Source organism: Bombina bombina, chromosome 4, assembly GCF_027579735.1.
Source record: "Bombina bombina isolate aBomBom1 chromosome 4, aBomBom1.pri, whole genome shotgun sequence".
Lineage (NCBI taxonomy): Eukaryota > Metazoa > Chordata > Amphibia > Anura > Bombinatoridae > Bombina > Bombina bombina.
In genome coordinates, this window is record NC_069502.1 from 49,138,248 (window position 1) to 49,155,211 (window position 16,964).

The 16,964-nt window shown below is 36.8% G+C and overlaps 1 protein-coding gene across 1 annotated transcript in view; it reads right to left on the minus strand.

Moving 5' to 3' along the window:
- Positions 1-10,708: 10,708 nt before the first annotated feature.
- Positions 10,709-16,964, minus strand: part of LOC128656839 (sodium-dependent multivitamin transporter) — a 339,096-nt gene continuing 332,840 nt past the window's right edge. Inside the window, exon 16 of the mRNA XM_053711005.1 lies at positions 10,709-16,079. Coding sequence (XP_053566980.1) covers positions 15,915-16,079 — 165 coding nt within the window. The 3' untranslated portion in view covers positions 10,709-15,914. The remainder of the gene's footprint in view (positions 16,080-16,964) is intronic.

Consider the following 16,964-nt stretch of genomic DNA (forward strand, 5'->3'; position numbering starts at 1 on the left):
TTGCCGCTACCATTAATCCAATGACCTCCATGCACTGAGCCCCTGATGGCCGATGAATGGACTGAAGTGCTCGGCAAGTATTCAGAATCTTTGTTTTTCTGACCTCCGTCAAAAATATTTTCATGTCTACCCAAGAAGGGAACCCTTGTCAGTGGAACTAATGAACTATTTTCTACGTTCACTTTCCAACCTTGAGTTTTCAGGAAAGACAATACTATGTCCGTGTGAGATTTTTTCAAATGATAAGTTGACGCCTGAATCAGAATATCGTCCAGATAAGGCGCCACTGCAATGCCCCGCGGTCTGAGAACCGCTAGAAGAGAACCTAGAACCTTTGTGAAGATTCTGGTTGCTGTGGCCAACCTGAAGGGAAGAGCCACGGACTGAATGTTTGTCCAGAAAGGCAAATCTTAGGAACTGATGATGATCCTTGTGGATAGGAATATGAAGGTAAGCATCCTTCAAGTCCACGGTAGTCATATATTGACCCTCCTGGATCATTGGTAAGATAGTTTGTATAGTCTCCATTTTGAACGATGGGACTCTGAGAAACTTGTTTAGACACTTGAGATCTAAAATGGGTTTGAAAGTTCCCTCTTTTTTGGGAACCACGAAAAGATTGGAGTAAAACCCCTGTCCCTGTTCCAGTTTTGGAATGGGACAAATTACTCCCATGGTAGAGAGGTCTTTTACATAGCCTAAGAACGCCTCTTCTTTTTATCTGGTCTACAGATAATCGTGAAAGATTAAATCTCCCTCTTGGAAGAAAATCCTTGAATTCCAGTTGATACCCGTGGGTCACGATTTCCAGCTCCCAGGGGTCCTGAAAATCCCTTGCCCAAGCTTGAGCAAAGAAAGAAAGCCTGCCCCCTACTAGATCCGGTCCCGGATCGGGGGCCGCCCCTTCATGCTGTTTTGGTAGCAGCAGCGGGCTTCTTGGATTGTTTACCTTTATTCCAAGTCTGGTTGGGTCTCCAGACTGACTTAGATTGGGCCAAATTCCCTTCCTGCTTTGTGGAGGAAGAGGAAGCAGAGGGTCCTCCTTTAAAGTTTTGAAAGGAACGAAAATTTTGTTTACCCCTCATTTTAACAGACTTATCCTGAGGTAAGGCATGGCCTTTACCTCCAGGAATGTCAGAAATAATTTCCTTTAATTCAGGCCCGAATAGGGTCTTACCCTTAAAAGGAATAGCTAAAAGCTTAGATTTTGATGACACATCAGCAGACCAAGATTTGAGCCATAATGCTCTACGCGCTAGAATGGCAAATCCTGCATTTTTTTCGCCGCTAATTTATCAATTTAAAAAGCAGCATCAGTAATAAAAGAATTAGCTAGCTTGAGAGCCTTAATTCTATCCAAGTGTCATCTAATGGAGTCTCAACCTTCAGAGACTCTTCTAGAACATCAAACTAAAAAGCTGCTGCAGTAGTTACTGGAACAATGCAAGCCATAGGTTGTAAAAGAAAACCCTGATGAATAAATAATTTCTTTAGAAGACCCTCTAGCTTTTTATCCATAGGGTCTATGAAAGCACAACTGTCCTCAATAGGTATAGTTGTAAGCTTAGACAGGGTAGACATAGCTCCCTCCACCTTAGGGACTGTTTGCCACGAGTCCCGAATAGTGTCTGATATGGGAAACATTTTTTAAAATTAGGAGGGGGAGAGAACGGTATACCTGGTCTATTCCATTCCTTTACAATTTCCGAAATTCTTTTAGGGACCGGAAAAATATCAGTGTTAGTAGGTACTTCTAGATATTTGTCCATCTTACACAATTTCTCTGGAGGAATCACAATAGGGTCACAATTATTCAGAGTCGCTAAAACCTCCCTAAGTAACAGACGGAGGTGTTCAAGCTTAAATTTAAAGGACATAACGTCCGAATCTGTCTGAGGTAACATAATTCCTGGGTCTGAAAGTTCTCCCTCAGACAGCAATTCCCTAACCCCCAACTCAGAGCACTGTGAGGGTACATCGGAAATAGCCAATAAAGCATGAGAGGATTCAGTATTCACATTAATACCTGACCTACTGCGTTTATCCTGTAACATTGGTAATTTAGATAATACCTCAGTAAGGGTAGTTGACATAACTGCAGCCAGGTTCTAGAGCATCAAACCAAAAAGCTGCTGCAGTAGTTACTGGAACAATGCAAGCCGTAGGTTGTAAAAGAAAACCCTGATGAATAAATAATTTCTTTAGCAGACCCTCTAGCTTTTAATCCATAGGGTCTTTGAAAGCACAACTGTCCTCAATAGGTATAGTTGTATGCTTAGACAGGGTAGATATAGATCCCTCCACCTTAGGAGGGACCGTTTGCCACGAGTCCCGAATGGTGTCTGATATGGGAAACATTTTCTTAAAATTAGGGGGGGGGGGAGAACGGTATACCTGGTTTATTCCATTCCTTTACAATTTCCGAAATTCTTTTAGGGACTGGAAAAACATCAGTGTAAGTAGGTACTTCTAGATATTTGTCCATCTTACACAATTTCTCTCGAGGAATCACAATAGGGTCACAATTATCCAGAGTCGCTAAAACCTCCCTAAGTAACAGACTGAGGCGTTCAAGCTTAAATTTAAAGGACATAACGTCCGAATCTGTCTGAGGTAACATATTTCCTGGGTCTGAAAGTTCTCCCTCAGACAGTAATTCCCTAACCCCCAACTCAGAGCACTGTGAGGGTACATCGGAAATAGCCAATAAAGCATCAGAGGATTCAGTATTCACATTAATACCTGACCTACTGCGTTTACCCTGTAACACTGGTAATTTAGATAATACCTCAGTAAGGGTAGTTGACATAACTGCAGCCATCTCCTGCAGAGTAAAAGAATTAGACGCACTAGAGGTACTTGGCGTCGCTTGTGTGGGCGTTAAAGGTTGTGACACTTGGGGAGAATTGGATGGCACATCCTGATTCTCTTCAGACTGAGAATCATCCTTAGGCACACTTTCTTTACCTAAAATATGCTTTTTACATTGTAAGGCCTTCTTAGTACAAGAAGTACACAAAGTAAGCGGGGGTTCCAAAATGGCTCCTAAACACAGAGCAATTAGTATCCTCAATGGCAGACATGTTGAACAGACTAGCAATAGCCACAATAGTCGTTAAACACCTTATTTATTAATTTCAATGATTTTACAAAAAAAAAAAAAAAAAAAAAAAAAAAAAAAAAAAAAAAAAGTACTGCGCCTTTAAGAAATAAAAAAGCGTACAAATTTCCCAAAACTGCTCAAAAATGCTAAATAACATAACAAAAATACATATACATGTTTAATGTGGCCAAAAATTATTGCACCTTAAGGTCAAAAGACTAAATAAACCTTAACAGGACATTTATAGCAAAAAATAAAATTTGTTTGAAAAAATGACCCCTGCCCTCAGGGTACCGAAAAACGACTATAAAGATCTGGTCATCAGAACATAAGTTTAGGCACAACCGGAGCTAATGCTTGCTGCCTTCTCAGTCAGAGTATACTGCGCGTCTGAGCGTGAAAATAGGCCCCGCCCATCATGGACGTCAAACAAGTAATCTGTAAAACCGCATGGGAAGCGGTTAGAAAGAAAAGCCATGTGGTCCCCAAAAAACCAGCACAGTAACACTTCAGCCCAGACTATGTCAATAAAAATGTTAAACACAGGATTTTAAGTAACACCCTTTGTATACAGGTCTACTTCTTAACCCTTCCCTTGCAGGGAATAAAATATCAGCCAATTCTGATATAACAGGTCTCATCAGAAATAAAAGACTGAGCATACCTCAATGCTTGTAGCATGCAACCGTTCTCCACACTGAAACATTTTTCCCCATAGATATCAATGGGGCTGCATTACGGAGCTTTACGCTCTGTGATTGCAGGTGTTAGGCTTTTTTTTTAGCCGTCTCTCCCCGAGCCACTCATAACGCAAAACTTGTAATCTGGCTGATTGTTAATAGGAGGACTAGACTCCTTAAAGCTATAAATAGAAAAATGTTCTTAACAAAGAACAAAAAATGTTCAAATGAAAAATAAGGAGAATGTTTAACAAACTGTCTGATACAGGATCCTTTGAGCCAAAGAAACCATCATCAGTAGAATAAACTTAAATATACTGTCGGTCAATAAAATTAATTAAATCTTAAATTTTAAAAAGACCTTGTAAGTTTACTTAAAGGCATAATAGCAGTCATAACCTTCTATGATATAAGCAACAACATGTGATGTTTGCAGATGAAATCAAGTACATGAACTGAATATGTAAAAAACAGTAAATGTCATTGTACATGTAGAAACATTGCTAGCATAAAACATGATAAATGCATGCCACATAATTGAGCTGAAGAAATAACAACAGCTTAAAAAATGAAAAGAACACACTTAGCTTTGTAGAATTGTGTTTCAGGGCATCAAAATTTCTACAGTAACATCAGAGTCAGGATCAGAATGAGACATCTTGCAAAATGTAATAGAAAAACATTAGGCAAAACATTCAATTTCCACAATGTAACAATTTCAGTAGAGAAAAACAAAAGCAGGCATAATAGTTTTCAAAGTTCATGAAAACAGCGAGCAATAGAGGGAGAGGGGTAAAATAACTAAAATTTGGCGCCAAGAATGACGCATTACACAAAAAGAAGTTAACATTTTTTGGCGCAAAACACCAGGAAATGACAACTCACGTTATAACAAACGCCATTTCGTTCCAAACAATTATCATCAACAAAGATGCAGGAAATTACGTAATTTGCATTGTCAAAGGCGCAACCGCTCCAAAACATTTTGCGTCAAGAATGACGCAATAAAAAAACAGCATTTTGCGCCCTCACGAGCCTAGATTTGCCCGCAAAAAAATGAAATTCAAATTAGAAAAAGACAACCCCAGGTAAGAAAAAAGTTTAAATAAATTGAGGCTGAGCCAAGTGAGTGATGCCCACCCAGCATCCAGATGGTCAGACCAGCGGTACTGTCTGAAGTGAGAGGTAGGAATATGGGGGATTTTAATTTATAACATAATTCCTGGCTCTCTGTATTATTACTTTTTCATGATTTTGATTTTCAGTGACATACTGTAAAATGGGGGTCACTGTTAACCCCTTTTTTATCCACCTAACACAGCAATGGTTCTGTTGTGTTTTTTAACTTTTGTTTTTAATAAATATGTGTATTTTACTGGAAATACACCTTTGAGTGGATATCTTTACCTACCTACTGCCCTGCTGATACATACGAGTCTCTCTACCTTTTTGGGACTTTGTGTTACCTATTGGAGCCATTTGATTACAGCATTAAGAAATCTGATCTGGGGTGAGCTGCTACACCTGCCTAAAATTTGCAGCTTGTTTCTACCAGCACATAAGTGTGCTCATGGAGTATCATCACAGTACTACCTGAGAGGTGAGCTGCCACACCTATTTGAATCTGCAGCCTGATACTACCAGCACATTGGTGTGCTTGTGAAGTGTGTGAGTACCCATTTGGCTCTACTACTGTTATTACTGATTTTTATATCTGTTGATCCTACACATGAGGCGCCCCTCTATTTTCTTCTATTCCTCATACTGTAAAATGGAACTTATTCTTGTTCTTGTTCTTTATGCTGAATCAAGTTTATTGTTTTCTCAACTCATTCCTTGCTAATTACAAAGGCTGATAAGACACTACTAAACAGTATCTGGTGCAGAAAGGGAGGAGATAGATTTTCTATTCAGAACCAGGGCATGATGACCAGAATAGTCATAGAAAAGTACCTGACTTTAGTGAATTAAGAAAACTATTGCATTCATATCAGATTTTTGTGTTGAAAGACTAGAGGAAATTATATCAATGTTAACTATGTAGTTCCTTAATTCCTTTTTAGCATCATTGTTAGGGTCTAGACATTACAGACTATGTGAAAGTGACATTGCATGCATACTTTATATATATATATATATATATATATATATATATATATATATATACATATATATATATATATATATATATACATACATACATACATATATATATATATATATATATACATACATACACATATACGCAAAAGCTTAGGCACCCCTGACAATTTCCATGATTTTCATTTATAAATAATTGGGTGTTTGGATCAGCAATTTCATTTTGATCTAGCAAATAACTGAAGGACACAGTAAAATTTCAGTAGTGAAATGAGGTTTATTGGATTAACAGAAAATGTGCAATATGCATCAAAACGAAATTAGACAGGTGCATAAATTTGGGCACCCCAACAGAAACATTGCATCAATATTTAGTAGAGCTTCCTTTGGCAGAAATAACAGCCTCTAGACGCTATAAGCTAATATGCATATATGACATGACACAGCTAATATACACACTACCACTGTTTGATTTGCTATGTAGCACTACCACTGCTTGATTTGCTATGTAGCACTACCACTGCTTGATTTGCTATGTAGCACTACTACTGCTTGATTTGCTATGTAGCACTACTACTGCTTGATTTGCTATGTAGCACTACTACTGCTTGATTTGCTATGTAGCACTACTACTGCTTGATTTGCTATGTAGCACTACTACTGCTTGATTTGCTATGTAGCACTACTACTGCTTGATTTGCTATGTAGCACTACTACTGCTTGATTTGCTATGTAGCACTACTACTGCTTGATTTGCTATGTAGCACTACTACTGTTCGATTTGCTATGTAGCACTACTACTGTTTGATTTGCTATGTAGCACTATTACCGTTTGATTTGCTATGTAGCACTATTACCGTTTGATTTGCTATGTAGAACTACTACTGTTTGATTTGCTATGTAGAACTACTACTGTTTTATTTGCTATGTAGAACTACTACTGTTTGATTTGCTATGTAGCACTATTACCGTTTGATTTGCTATGTAGCACTATTACTGTTTGATTTGCTATGTAGCACCACCACTGTTTGATTTGCTATGTAGCACAACTACTGTTTGATTTGCTATGTAGCACTATTACTGTTTGATTTGCTATGTAGCACTATCACTGTTTGATTTGCTATGAAGCACTATCACTGTTCGATTTTTATTTAGCCACCAATCAGCAAGCTCTACCCAAGTGCTGAACCATAAATGGGCTGGCTCCTAAGCTTACATTCCTGTTTTTAAAAATACAGATACCAAGAGAAGGAAGAATATTGATAATAGGAGTTAAATTAGAAAGTTGTTTAAAATGTCATGCTCTATCTGAATCATGATGTTCATATCCCTTTAACTAGCAATGGGATGGTATGTAATCATGGGGGTCCTAGCACCGGTTCTGTTATCACTACTAGGAAACGTTGGTATTTTGTGTTATATTTTTTGAGTAACATTAAAATGTTTTGTTTTATTTTCATTATAGTGGATTAAATGAATGTCCTTGCGTTTCATGTATTTTGTCATCTAAAAATAATCTCTGGTTGCACACCCTAATGAAGTGAAGTCTGCTGTACATGCCTATGGGGAAAGGTATGTGTCTGACATAACCCTCATAGCCTGTGTGTATGGAACTGACAGGACTTTATATTCTACAAAAGGAGACTCCATCCAGTAAAAAGAGGAAAAAGAAAGGGGATGCAGAGCTCAATGTAGCAGCATTCTAAATAGTAAACCTTAAACTACAGAAGTGTGAGGGAAGTGGACAAGAGGGAGATAGGTCTGCAAATTACATTTATAATAATGGTATGAACCTTCTACTACTCCATCTGTTGTCACAATGAACATACAATTAAAGATTAACGAAGAACATTTAATTACTGATCAGTGTCTGAATGTATTGTGTATGAAATATTGGGAGAGAAACAATGACTGCCTGAGCGTTGTCAAACCTAGGTAGGCTCATATGCTAATTTCCAAGCCCTTGAAGGCTGCCTCTTATCTCAGGGCATTTTGACAATTTTTCTCAGCTAGGGTCCGTAAGTTCACGTGTGCCATAAAGATAACGTGCTCATTTTCGTGAAGTTACCTAGGAGTCGGCACTGATTGGCTAAAATGCAAGTCTGTCGAAAGAACTGAGATAAAAGGGGCACTCTTCAGAGGTTTAGATACAAGGTAATCACAGAGGTAAAAAACATAATCTATGTAAGAACTTACCTGATAAATTCATTTCTTTCATATTAGCAAGAGTCCATGAGCTAGTGACGTATGGGATATACATTCCTACCAGGAGGGGCAAAGTTTCCCAAACCTCAAAATGCCTATAAATACACCCCTCACCACACCCACAAATCAGTTTAACGAATAGCCAAGAAGTGGGGTGATAAGAAAAAAGTGTGAAGCATAAATATAAGGAATTGGAATAATTGTGCTTTATATAAAAAAATCATAACCACCACAAAAAAAGGGTGGGCCTCATGGACTCTTGCTAATATGAAAGAAATGAATTTATCAGGTAAGTTCTTACATAAATTATGTTTTCTTTCATGTAATTAGCAAGAGTCCATGAGCTAGTGACGTATGGGATAATGACTACCCAAGATGTGGATCTTCCACGCAAGAGTCACTAGAGAGGGAGGGATAAAATAAAGACAGCCAATTCTGCTGAAGAAAATCCACACCCAAAAAGAATAAAAATGCTATGAGAATTATGATCTGTTACTTGTTACGCTAAAGCTTCTAACCAAAAGATGAAGCTGCAGCAACATCCGCTAAAGATATAGCTGGTCTAAGAAGATTACCTGAACACAAGTAAGCTTTTCTTAGAAAGGATTCAATTTTCCTATCCTTAAAGGAAGTACCATCTGCCGTAGGAATAGTAGTACGCTTAACAAGAGTAGAGACAGCCCCATCAACTTTAGGGATTTTGTCCCAAAATGCTAATCTGTCAGATGGCACAGGATATAATTGCTTAAAACGTTTAGAAGGAGTAAACGAATTACCCAAATTATTCCATTCCCTGGAAATTACTTCAGAAATAGCACTAGGAACAGGAAAAACTTCTGGAATAACTACAGGAGATTTAAAAATCTTATCTAAACGTTTAGATTTAGTATCAAGAGGACCAGAATCCTCAATTTCTAATGCAATTAGGACTTCTTTAAGTAAAGAACGAATAAATTCCATTTTAAATAAATATGAAGATTTATCAGCATCAACCTCTGAGACAGAATCCTCTGAACCAGAAGAACCATTATCAGAATCAGAATGATGATGTTCATTTAAAAATTCATCTGAAAAATGAGAAGTTTTAAAATACTTTTTACGTTTACTAGAAGGAGGAATAACAGACATAGCCTTCTTAATGGATTTAGAAACAAAATCTCTTATGTTATCAGGAACACTCTGAGTATTAGATGTTGACAGAACAGCAACAGGTAATGTAACAGTACTAAAGGAAATATTATCTGCATTAACAAGTTTGTCATGACAAAAAAAAAAAGAGTACAAACAACAGCTGGAGGAACAGATACCATAAGATTACAGTAGATACACTTAGCTTTGGTAGCTCCAGCCCCAGGCAGCGATTTTCCAGAAGTATCTTCTCACTCATTTTCAACGTGGGACATCTTGCAATATGTAATAGAAAAAACAACATATAAAGCAAAATTGATCAAATTCCTTAAATGACAGTTTCAGGAATGGGAAAAAAAGGCCAGTGAACAAGCTTCTAGCAACCAGAAGCAATAAAAAATGAGACTTAAATAATGTGGAGACAATAGTGACGCCACATCCGGAATGCCGACACTTTTGGCGCAAAAGAACGTAAAAAATGACGCAACTTCCGGCGACACGTATGACGCCGGAAACAGAAATTTTTTTTTGCGCCAAAAAAGTCAGCGCCAAGAATGACGCAATAAAATGAAGCATTTTCAGCCCCCGCGAGCCTAACAGCCCACAGGGAAAAAGTCAAATTTTTAAGGTAAGAAAAAAATTGATTTATTCATATGCATTATCCCAAATATGAAACGGACTGTCTGAAATAAGGAATGTTGAACATCCTTAGTCAAGGCAAATAAATGTTTGAATACATATATTTAGAACTTTATAAAAAAGTGCCCAACCATAGCTTAGAGTGTCACAGAAAATAAGATTTACTTACCCCAGGACACTCATCTACATGTTTGTAGAAAGCCAAACCAGTACTGAAACGAAAATCAGCAGAGGTAATGGTATATAAATAAGAGTATATCGTCGATCTGAAAAGGGAGGTAAGAGATGAATCTCTACGACCGATAACAGAGAACCTATGAAATAGACCCCGTAGAAGATCATTGAATTCAAATAGGCAATACTCTCCTCACATCCCTCTGACATTCACTGCACGCTGAGAGGAAAACCGGGCTCCAACCTGCTGCGGAGCGCATATCAACGTAGAATCTAGCACAAACTTACTTCACCACCTCCACAGGAGGCAAAGTTTGTAAAACTGATTTGTGGGTGTGGTGAGGGGTGTATTTATAGGCATTTTGAGGTTTGGGAAACTTTGCCCCTCCTGGTAGGAATGTATATCCCATACGTCACTAGCTCATGGACTCTTGCTAATTACATGAAAGAAAGTATTTTGATATAACTGTGTTGGTTATGAACAACTGGGGAATGGGTAATACCCTATCTGAATCACGAAAGTTGAATTTTGACTAGACGGTCCCTTTAACACTTGGTCTGCAGAAGAGTGTCAAAACTTGTGTAGTACTCATTTATTTCTAGAGCACCAACTGATTTGGTAGTACTAAGGGGCTAAAAACTGCAGCTGACAAAGAAAGGATCATCAGACAGACAACAATTGCTTATACATCAGGTTTATTGCTTTTTGTTGATCTTTATCAATTTCATCATGTACAAATAATGGAATGAAACAAAATGTACATTTTTATTACAAAGACAGTTGGCAAAGTTCAGTGCAATTATTCATCCAAGAAAAGACAAATATTTTTATGTTCTGACTGATCCCCAACAAAGTCAAGGAGTGACAAAACAACAACCGTACATCAAGAATAAAGAATAGTTTGGTACAATACTACCTGAGGCAAATCAAACATTTTATATATAGGACCTGCATTTTATTTCAAAAAAACATTCAACAAAAACGTATTTTCCATCACATATTCTTAACTGGATCTTAAAAATGCACAAAAATGGACCACAGAAAAGACAGATTCCAACAGCACCATACATTTGGCAAGTAGACACAAACACAAGTACATCGTTTTAATGAATTCACTTTAGAACAAGCCACATGGAATAGTCAGCAGTTCCCTGAATAATCTTGTTTTACTCAAAGATCGAAAGCGGTTTTGGTCAAGAGTTGTTGATGGATTCTAAAAGTGCAGAATAATATAGACTTGTTGTAACCATTAACACTGAAGTTTTACTCCATTTGTGGATACCATTAGTTATCAAGGTATGAAAGAATTATTAGGTTAAAGGGACACTGAACCCAAATTTTTTCTTTCGTGATTCAGCTAGAGCATGAAATTCTAAGCAACTTTCTAATTTACTACTATGATCAATTTTTTTTTCTTTCTCTTGCTATCTTTATTTGAAAAAGAAGGCATCTAGCTTTTTTGGGTTCAGTACTCTGGACAGCACTTTTTTTATTGGTGGATGAATTTATCCACCAATCAGCAAGAACAACCCAGGTTATTCACCAAAAATGGGCCGGCATCTAAACTTACATTCTTGCATTTCAAATAAAGATACCAAGAGAATGAAGAAAATTTGATAATAGGAGTAAATTAGAAAGTTGCTTAAAATGTCATGCTCTATCTGAACCCACATTTTTTCTTTTGTGATTCAGTGTCCCTTTAACATTTACATTGAAATGAACGTTTTCTGCTGAAAACAAAGCCATATAAACCAATTAGATATGAATTCATGACATAACCATTTAAAAGTACTTTGGTGAACATAAGATTGCATTGGTCAGAGAAATGAGAGGATACCAACTATCTTCTACTGAATTTACTTTTAAATTACCCGTCAAAAACACTGAGAAGGTAAATTTGCTTTAAGGCTTAAATGAACATAGACTACCATTACTTAAAAGGATAGTCTAGTCAAAATGAAACTTTCATGATTCAGATAGAACGTTGCTTAAAATGGCATGCTCTAATTTACTCCTATTATAAATTGTTCTTCTTTCTCTTGGTATCTTTATTTGAATGTAAGTTTAGGAGCCGGCCTATTTTTGGTTCAGAACCTGGGTAGCACCAAAAATGGGCTGGTTCCTAAGCTTACATTCTTGCTTTTTCAAATAAAGATACCAAGAGAATTAAGAAAAATTGATAATAGGAGTAAATGAGAAAGTTGCTTAAAATTGCTGCCCTGTCTGAATCATGAAAGACAAATTTTGACTAGACTATCCCTTTAAATTTCTGCTCAAGTATAAACAGGTACTAAAATAGAATAAATCAAATATTAAATGGGCAAAATAATCAAAGCAAACTCATTAAAACAAATATCCCAAAAAGTGTATAATAAAAGGGAAAATAATAAAAAAATTACAAGATTTTCTCGTGAACTGCATGGTTTTCTCTGGATACAAGAGTATATGAGATTTATCACTGACACATTTTTGAGCAGTACCATAAATACACAAAATGTAAAAAGCTACAGTACTTGCGCACTGTCTGCGTAGCTTCAGGTAGGAGGAATTGTGACATAGCTACAGCGGTAAAATACAAAGAATCATGCAGAGAGGTCATTAGTACCGGATTTGGATTATTTTACCCAATTATGTAATAACTAATCAGTACATATCACAAACAAAACATTTTACATACACCACTGCCCTTAACCTGGCATTTATAGATTGTACGAAATATTTTGTGTACTCCGAGAATTAAAAACATTTACATTTATATTCTCTGATTCATGAAAGAAAAAAAATATTGGGTTTCATGTCCCTTTAAGTGAGCTCTACTCCCTTAAGCGGAGGAGTGATCGAGTTGGTCTGAAGTTCACGCTCAGTGGCAAGGCCAGCAACAGTGTTTCTGAGGTTAATCTCCAATACATCACATGAGACCTATTACAGGACCACATCAATAAGCAGTGTGGGTATATACTTTGCATAAAGTTCCCGCGTTCTCTGCTCTGATAACTACCAAAAAAACGAAAGTATAACCTAATAATTACCTGTAAAATATTTTTATTGATAGAGTCGTGGTTCAAAGGTCCAGATGGGAATAAAAAACACATTTTAGATCAAACACAGACACTGATAATAGTGGTCCGGCACAGCCTACACTATTATGATTTGTCTCGTAGTATGATGCCATAATACAAAAATAAAAACTTGTACCAGGAAAACCTTCATAACTACACATACAAGCAACTCACCACGTTATACGACAAAACATGTTAACACTAACATTTATAAAAGGAGAAATCCAGTTTTGCCCGGCTTCCAGACCACCATTAAAGGAAAAGAACGGTCACAACTGAAATGTGCATTACTACATTTTAGTTTTTAAATATAAGAATTTTACAAATATATTTCTATTAGCCAAAATGTTTGTAGTAAAAATGATTACGTTTTCAGTGGCATACGCACATATGATACACATGCCCTGTGCACTAGCATTCAAACATCACGTTTGCTCAGATGCAAATAAAGTCATTACTGACACTATACATCGCAGTCTGAACAGAAGTGTTTGAATGAGGGTGCACAGGGCATGAGCACCATATGTGTGTATGCCAGCAAACATTTTTGCTAATACACGTATATTGCAAAAAAGGTTTCTGTACAATTTCAATTTTGACCTTAACATCCCTTTAAATGACATCCCTTGTATTCTGTAAGTTGCAGAACACTGGGAACTAAAGCTTCTTTATGAATCTAGTATAGGCAAACTACCTATGGATCAAGCAAGGGAATTACACAGTACTAGACGGTTAAGGCATTTTTCAAAAGGTAAAGACTTATTTCAATAGTGGTTCTTATAAAGCAAATAAAACCATTTTTTTTTAATAGACCATTTTAGTATTGTACAACCTCGCCAGATACAGTGAAGACTGATTAGGATTGGTTTATATGTAGTTCCTTAATTTGAAGATGCAGAATATGTCTGAATGATGCTCTTGAAAGCTGCCATTCAAGTGAAACAAGGACTATAGCATTGATCAATTTGTGTTTGAAGCAGCCTCACATTTAGTACTCTTGGGTAAGTAGTTCCAGGTTATTTGGTATATGAAGAAACTTTTAGACATCATCAGGCTCCCCTTGTCCCTCTAGAATTTTTACTTTAATGCTAGCAAGGAGAATGGTAAGAATAGACCAATCGAGGACTAAAGCGGCAATAGCAAAAGTAACCTCAGTCGGTTTCCAAGGGTCTCTAAGTACAAAATGGAAGACAACTGGTAAAATTATATGCACAATATTGAATTTCGAGGGGGTTCACTCTATTTTAGTTACAATATTCTTATGTTTCTGGCATAGTAACTGTTTTTTTTACATTATCTGGTGTATATTGACAATGAAGACTAGTGATGGAAACTACAGAGACTGCCTTAAAATGCATTTTGTCCAATGAAAAATGTTTACCCTTCATTGCTGCTTTTTATTGCTTATATTCTCTAGGGTTGATTACAGCTAGACAGCTTAGTAGATTGGTAAGAACCCTGATGTGGTGCTGGAGCAATCAGCTAGAGGATTGCAAAACAATTACACGCTTAAAATTGAGTGTTCATTCTAGAACCATGTAGTACAGTCATAGTCTAATGTACATGCAATCAGTTTGTGAATACTTATATACAAAAGCCTGCAACAATGGTCACCTAGGCGAATGAATCTCTCGTAACTTGCAGCACTAGAGGAGTAAATGCTTCAGGCTAGAACAAAGCTTCTAACCTAAAATAGAAAGAAACTAGGATGAGGCTGAAGAAAACCCTAAAGATCACTGGAGGTTTATACCTGTTGTACATGAAGATGAACTATTTACCCAAGAGTAATCAATATGTGGCCATAAAAACATGACAAATAAAAAAAATGATAATTAAAAAAAGTAGCCTTCATTTAGTTACTTAAGGCAATGCAGATGCTCCCTTTTTACAAACTGCTAGGCTTCTTAGTGAGCAGGGACTGCATACCTGAGAGAGGTTGATTATCAAATTAACTATACTTCTATCCAACTATTAATTAACTAGCTGGGTTCAGTGAATAATGTAACTGTCATTCAGAAGAGGAGTAAATATCATAATTGGTATAACAGATATGAAATGGTCTGATTACAGTAACCAATATCAAATATGAGCTATAAAACTTGCCCCTAATAAGCAGACACTCATGAAAACACTGAGTCCAGCTCAGTCACATATATTAATATATAATTTATTTAGAATATTTAATCTTCAGTTACAATTTTACACCATTTGCCCCTTTCCCCTACTGCAAAATATAATTTAGACTTGTGAGTCCAGGATCATACGGTTTATCAGTGAAGTTTCTACTTTATAAGCGAACCATCCTCACTACCCATAGAGGGTCAAATATGATTTTTTTTTTCCTACTTTACTAATAACCAATTTTGGGATTTGGAACTCATGGCAAAAAAATCAACCTTTTCACTTCTTCATTTATATTCTACACAATAAGTAGCCATCTGCTTAGTGAGAAATACTGAATTCTAAGCACTGCGGGATTTGGAATCCTCATTAAAATACAGATGAAACTGGCCGGATAGTGCACAGACATTTCTATTGATAACATAGACTAATGAAAGTACAGCAAACACCAAGCTGTTGTGGTTAACGTCAGGTGGCGGACAGAGAGGTACACTTAGGAGGTATTTTCCTTTCCCACTGATCAGGAGATATGACCAGCTCATTAATATAAGGACCTGCATTTTCAATGTCTTGTCAATTGTGCTTTCAGCTTCGGCAAGGCAGCATAGCTAGCTAGGACCACAACGGATCCTAGGGATCTGGTAGTGTATGGAAATAGGAAAACCCCTTTTTACTGGCATCCCCATTTGATTCATTTCTTGCCATCAGAGGGACGTCTCTTGAACAATGTAAGTGTGTCCACAGTCTGAGCGAGCAAAGCCTGCTAATTTTTCTTCCATCTCCTCTTTTTCAGTCACTTTCACATTTCCATTTAGGAAACCATTGGAAGACTTCTCAGTGGCAGATTCCTGTGACAAACAGTGAGTGTCCTGTTAATAAAAAAGAAATGAGGTTTACGGTGCTCCCAGATTACTTGTAGACTGAATGTTGCATAACTATTGCCACTATTAGCAAGAAGTTTCTTTGAGTTATGATTTTGTGGATGAAGGTTCATAGTTATAACTTAAAGAGACAGTAAAGTTAAAAACAAAAAAAAACTTTCACGGTTATACTAAAAGGGGCCGTAAAGGTAAAAACAATAAACTTATGATACCGATAGATCATACATGACTTCTATTATATAATTTGCTTTGCCATCTTGGTATCCTTTGTTGAAAAGCATACCTAGGCAAGCTCGGGAGTAGCAGTGCACTACTGATTGGTGTCTGTATCTCTCTCCATCTCTATATATCTTGTCATTGGCTAACCCAATGTGTTCAGCTAGCTTCCAGTAGTGCATTGCTACTCCAACAATGAATACCAATAGAATGAAAATTGGAAAATAGTTTAAAATGTTTCGTCTGACTGAATCATGAACTAAAATGGCGTTTCCCTTTAATACGACAACAAAAGTACAACACACACTTTTCAACATTCATATGAGATGACACTATTAAAACATTTTTGAATAAAAAGTTAGATTTTGAAGTTACCAGGAAAGGCATATTTGTTCACAACTCATCTCTAAAGCGTTGTTCAGCTTATAAGAACAACCCCTTTGGGTGAGGTACCTAGGTATGCATTAAAGCCAATATTTTTCAGCACAGTAACAATATATTTTATGTCTTATAAAGTAACAGGAGATAAATGTCAGCTCAGCTTGTTCTATGGCCGGTTACCACCTGGGAGTAGCTTCTTTTTGCCCAATTGCGCTTTTCACAGAGGAGAACTTTCCTGAAATAACATAATTTATGTAAGAACTTACCTGATAAATT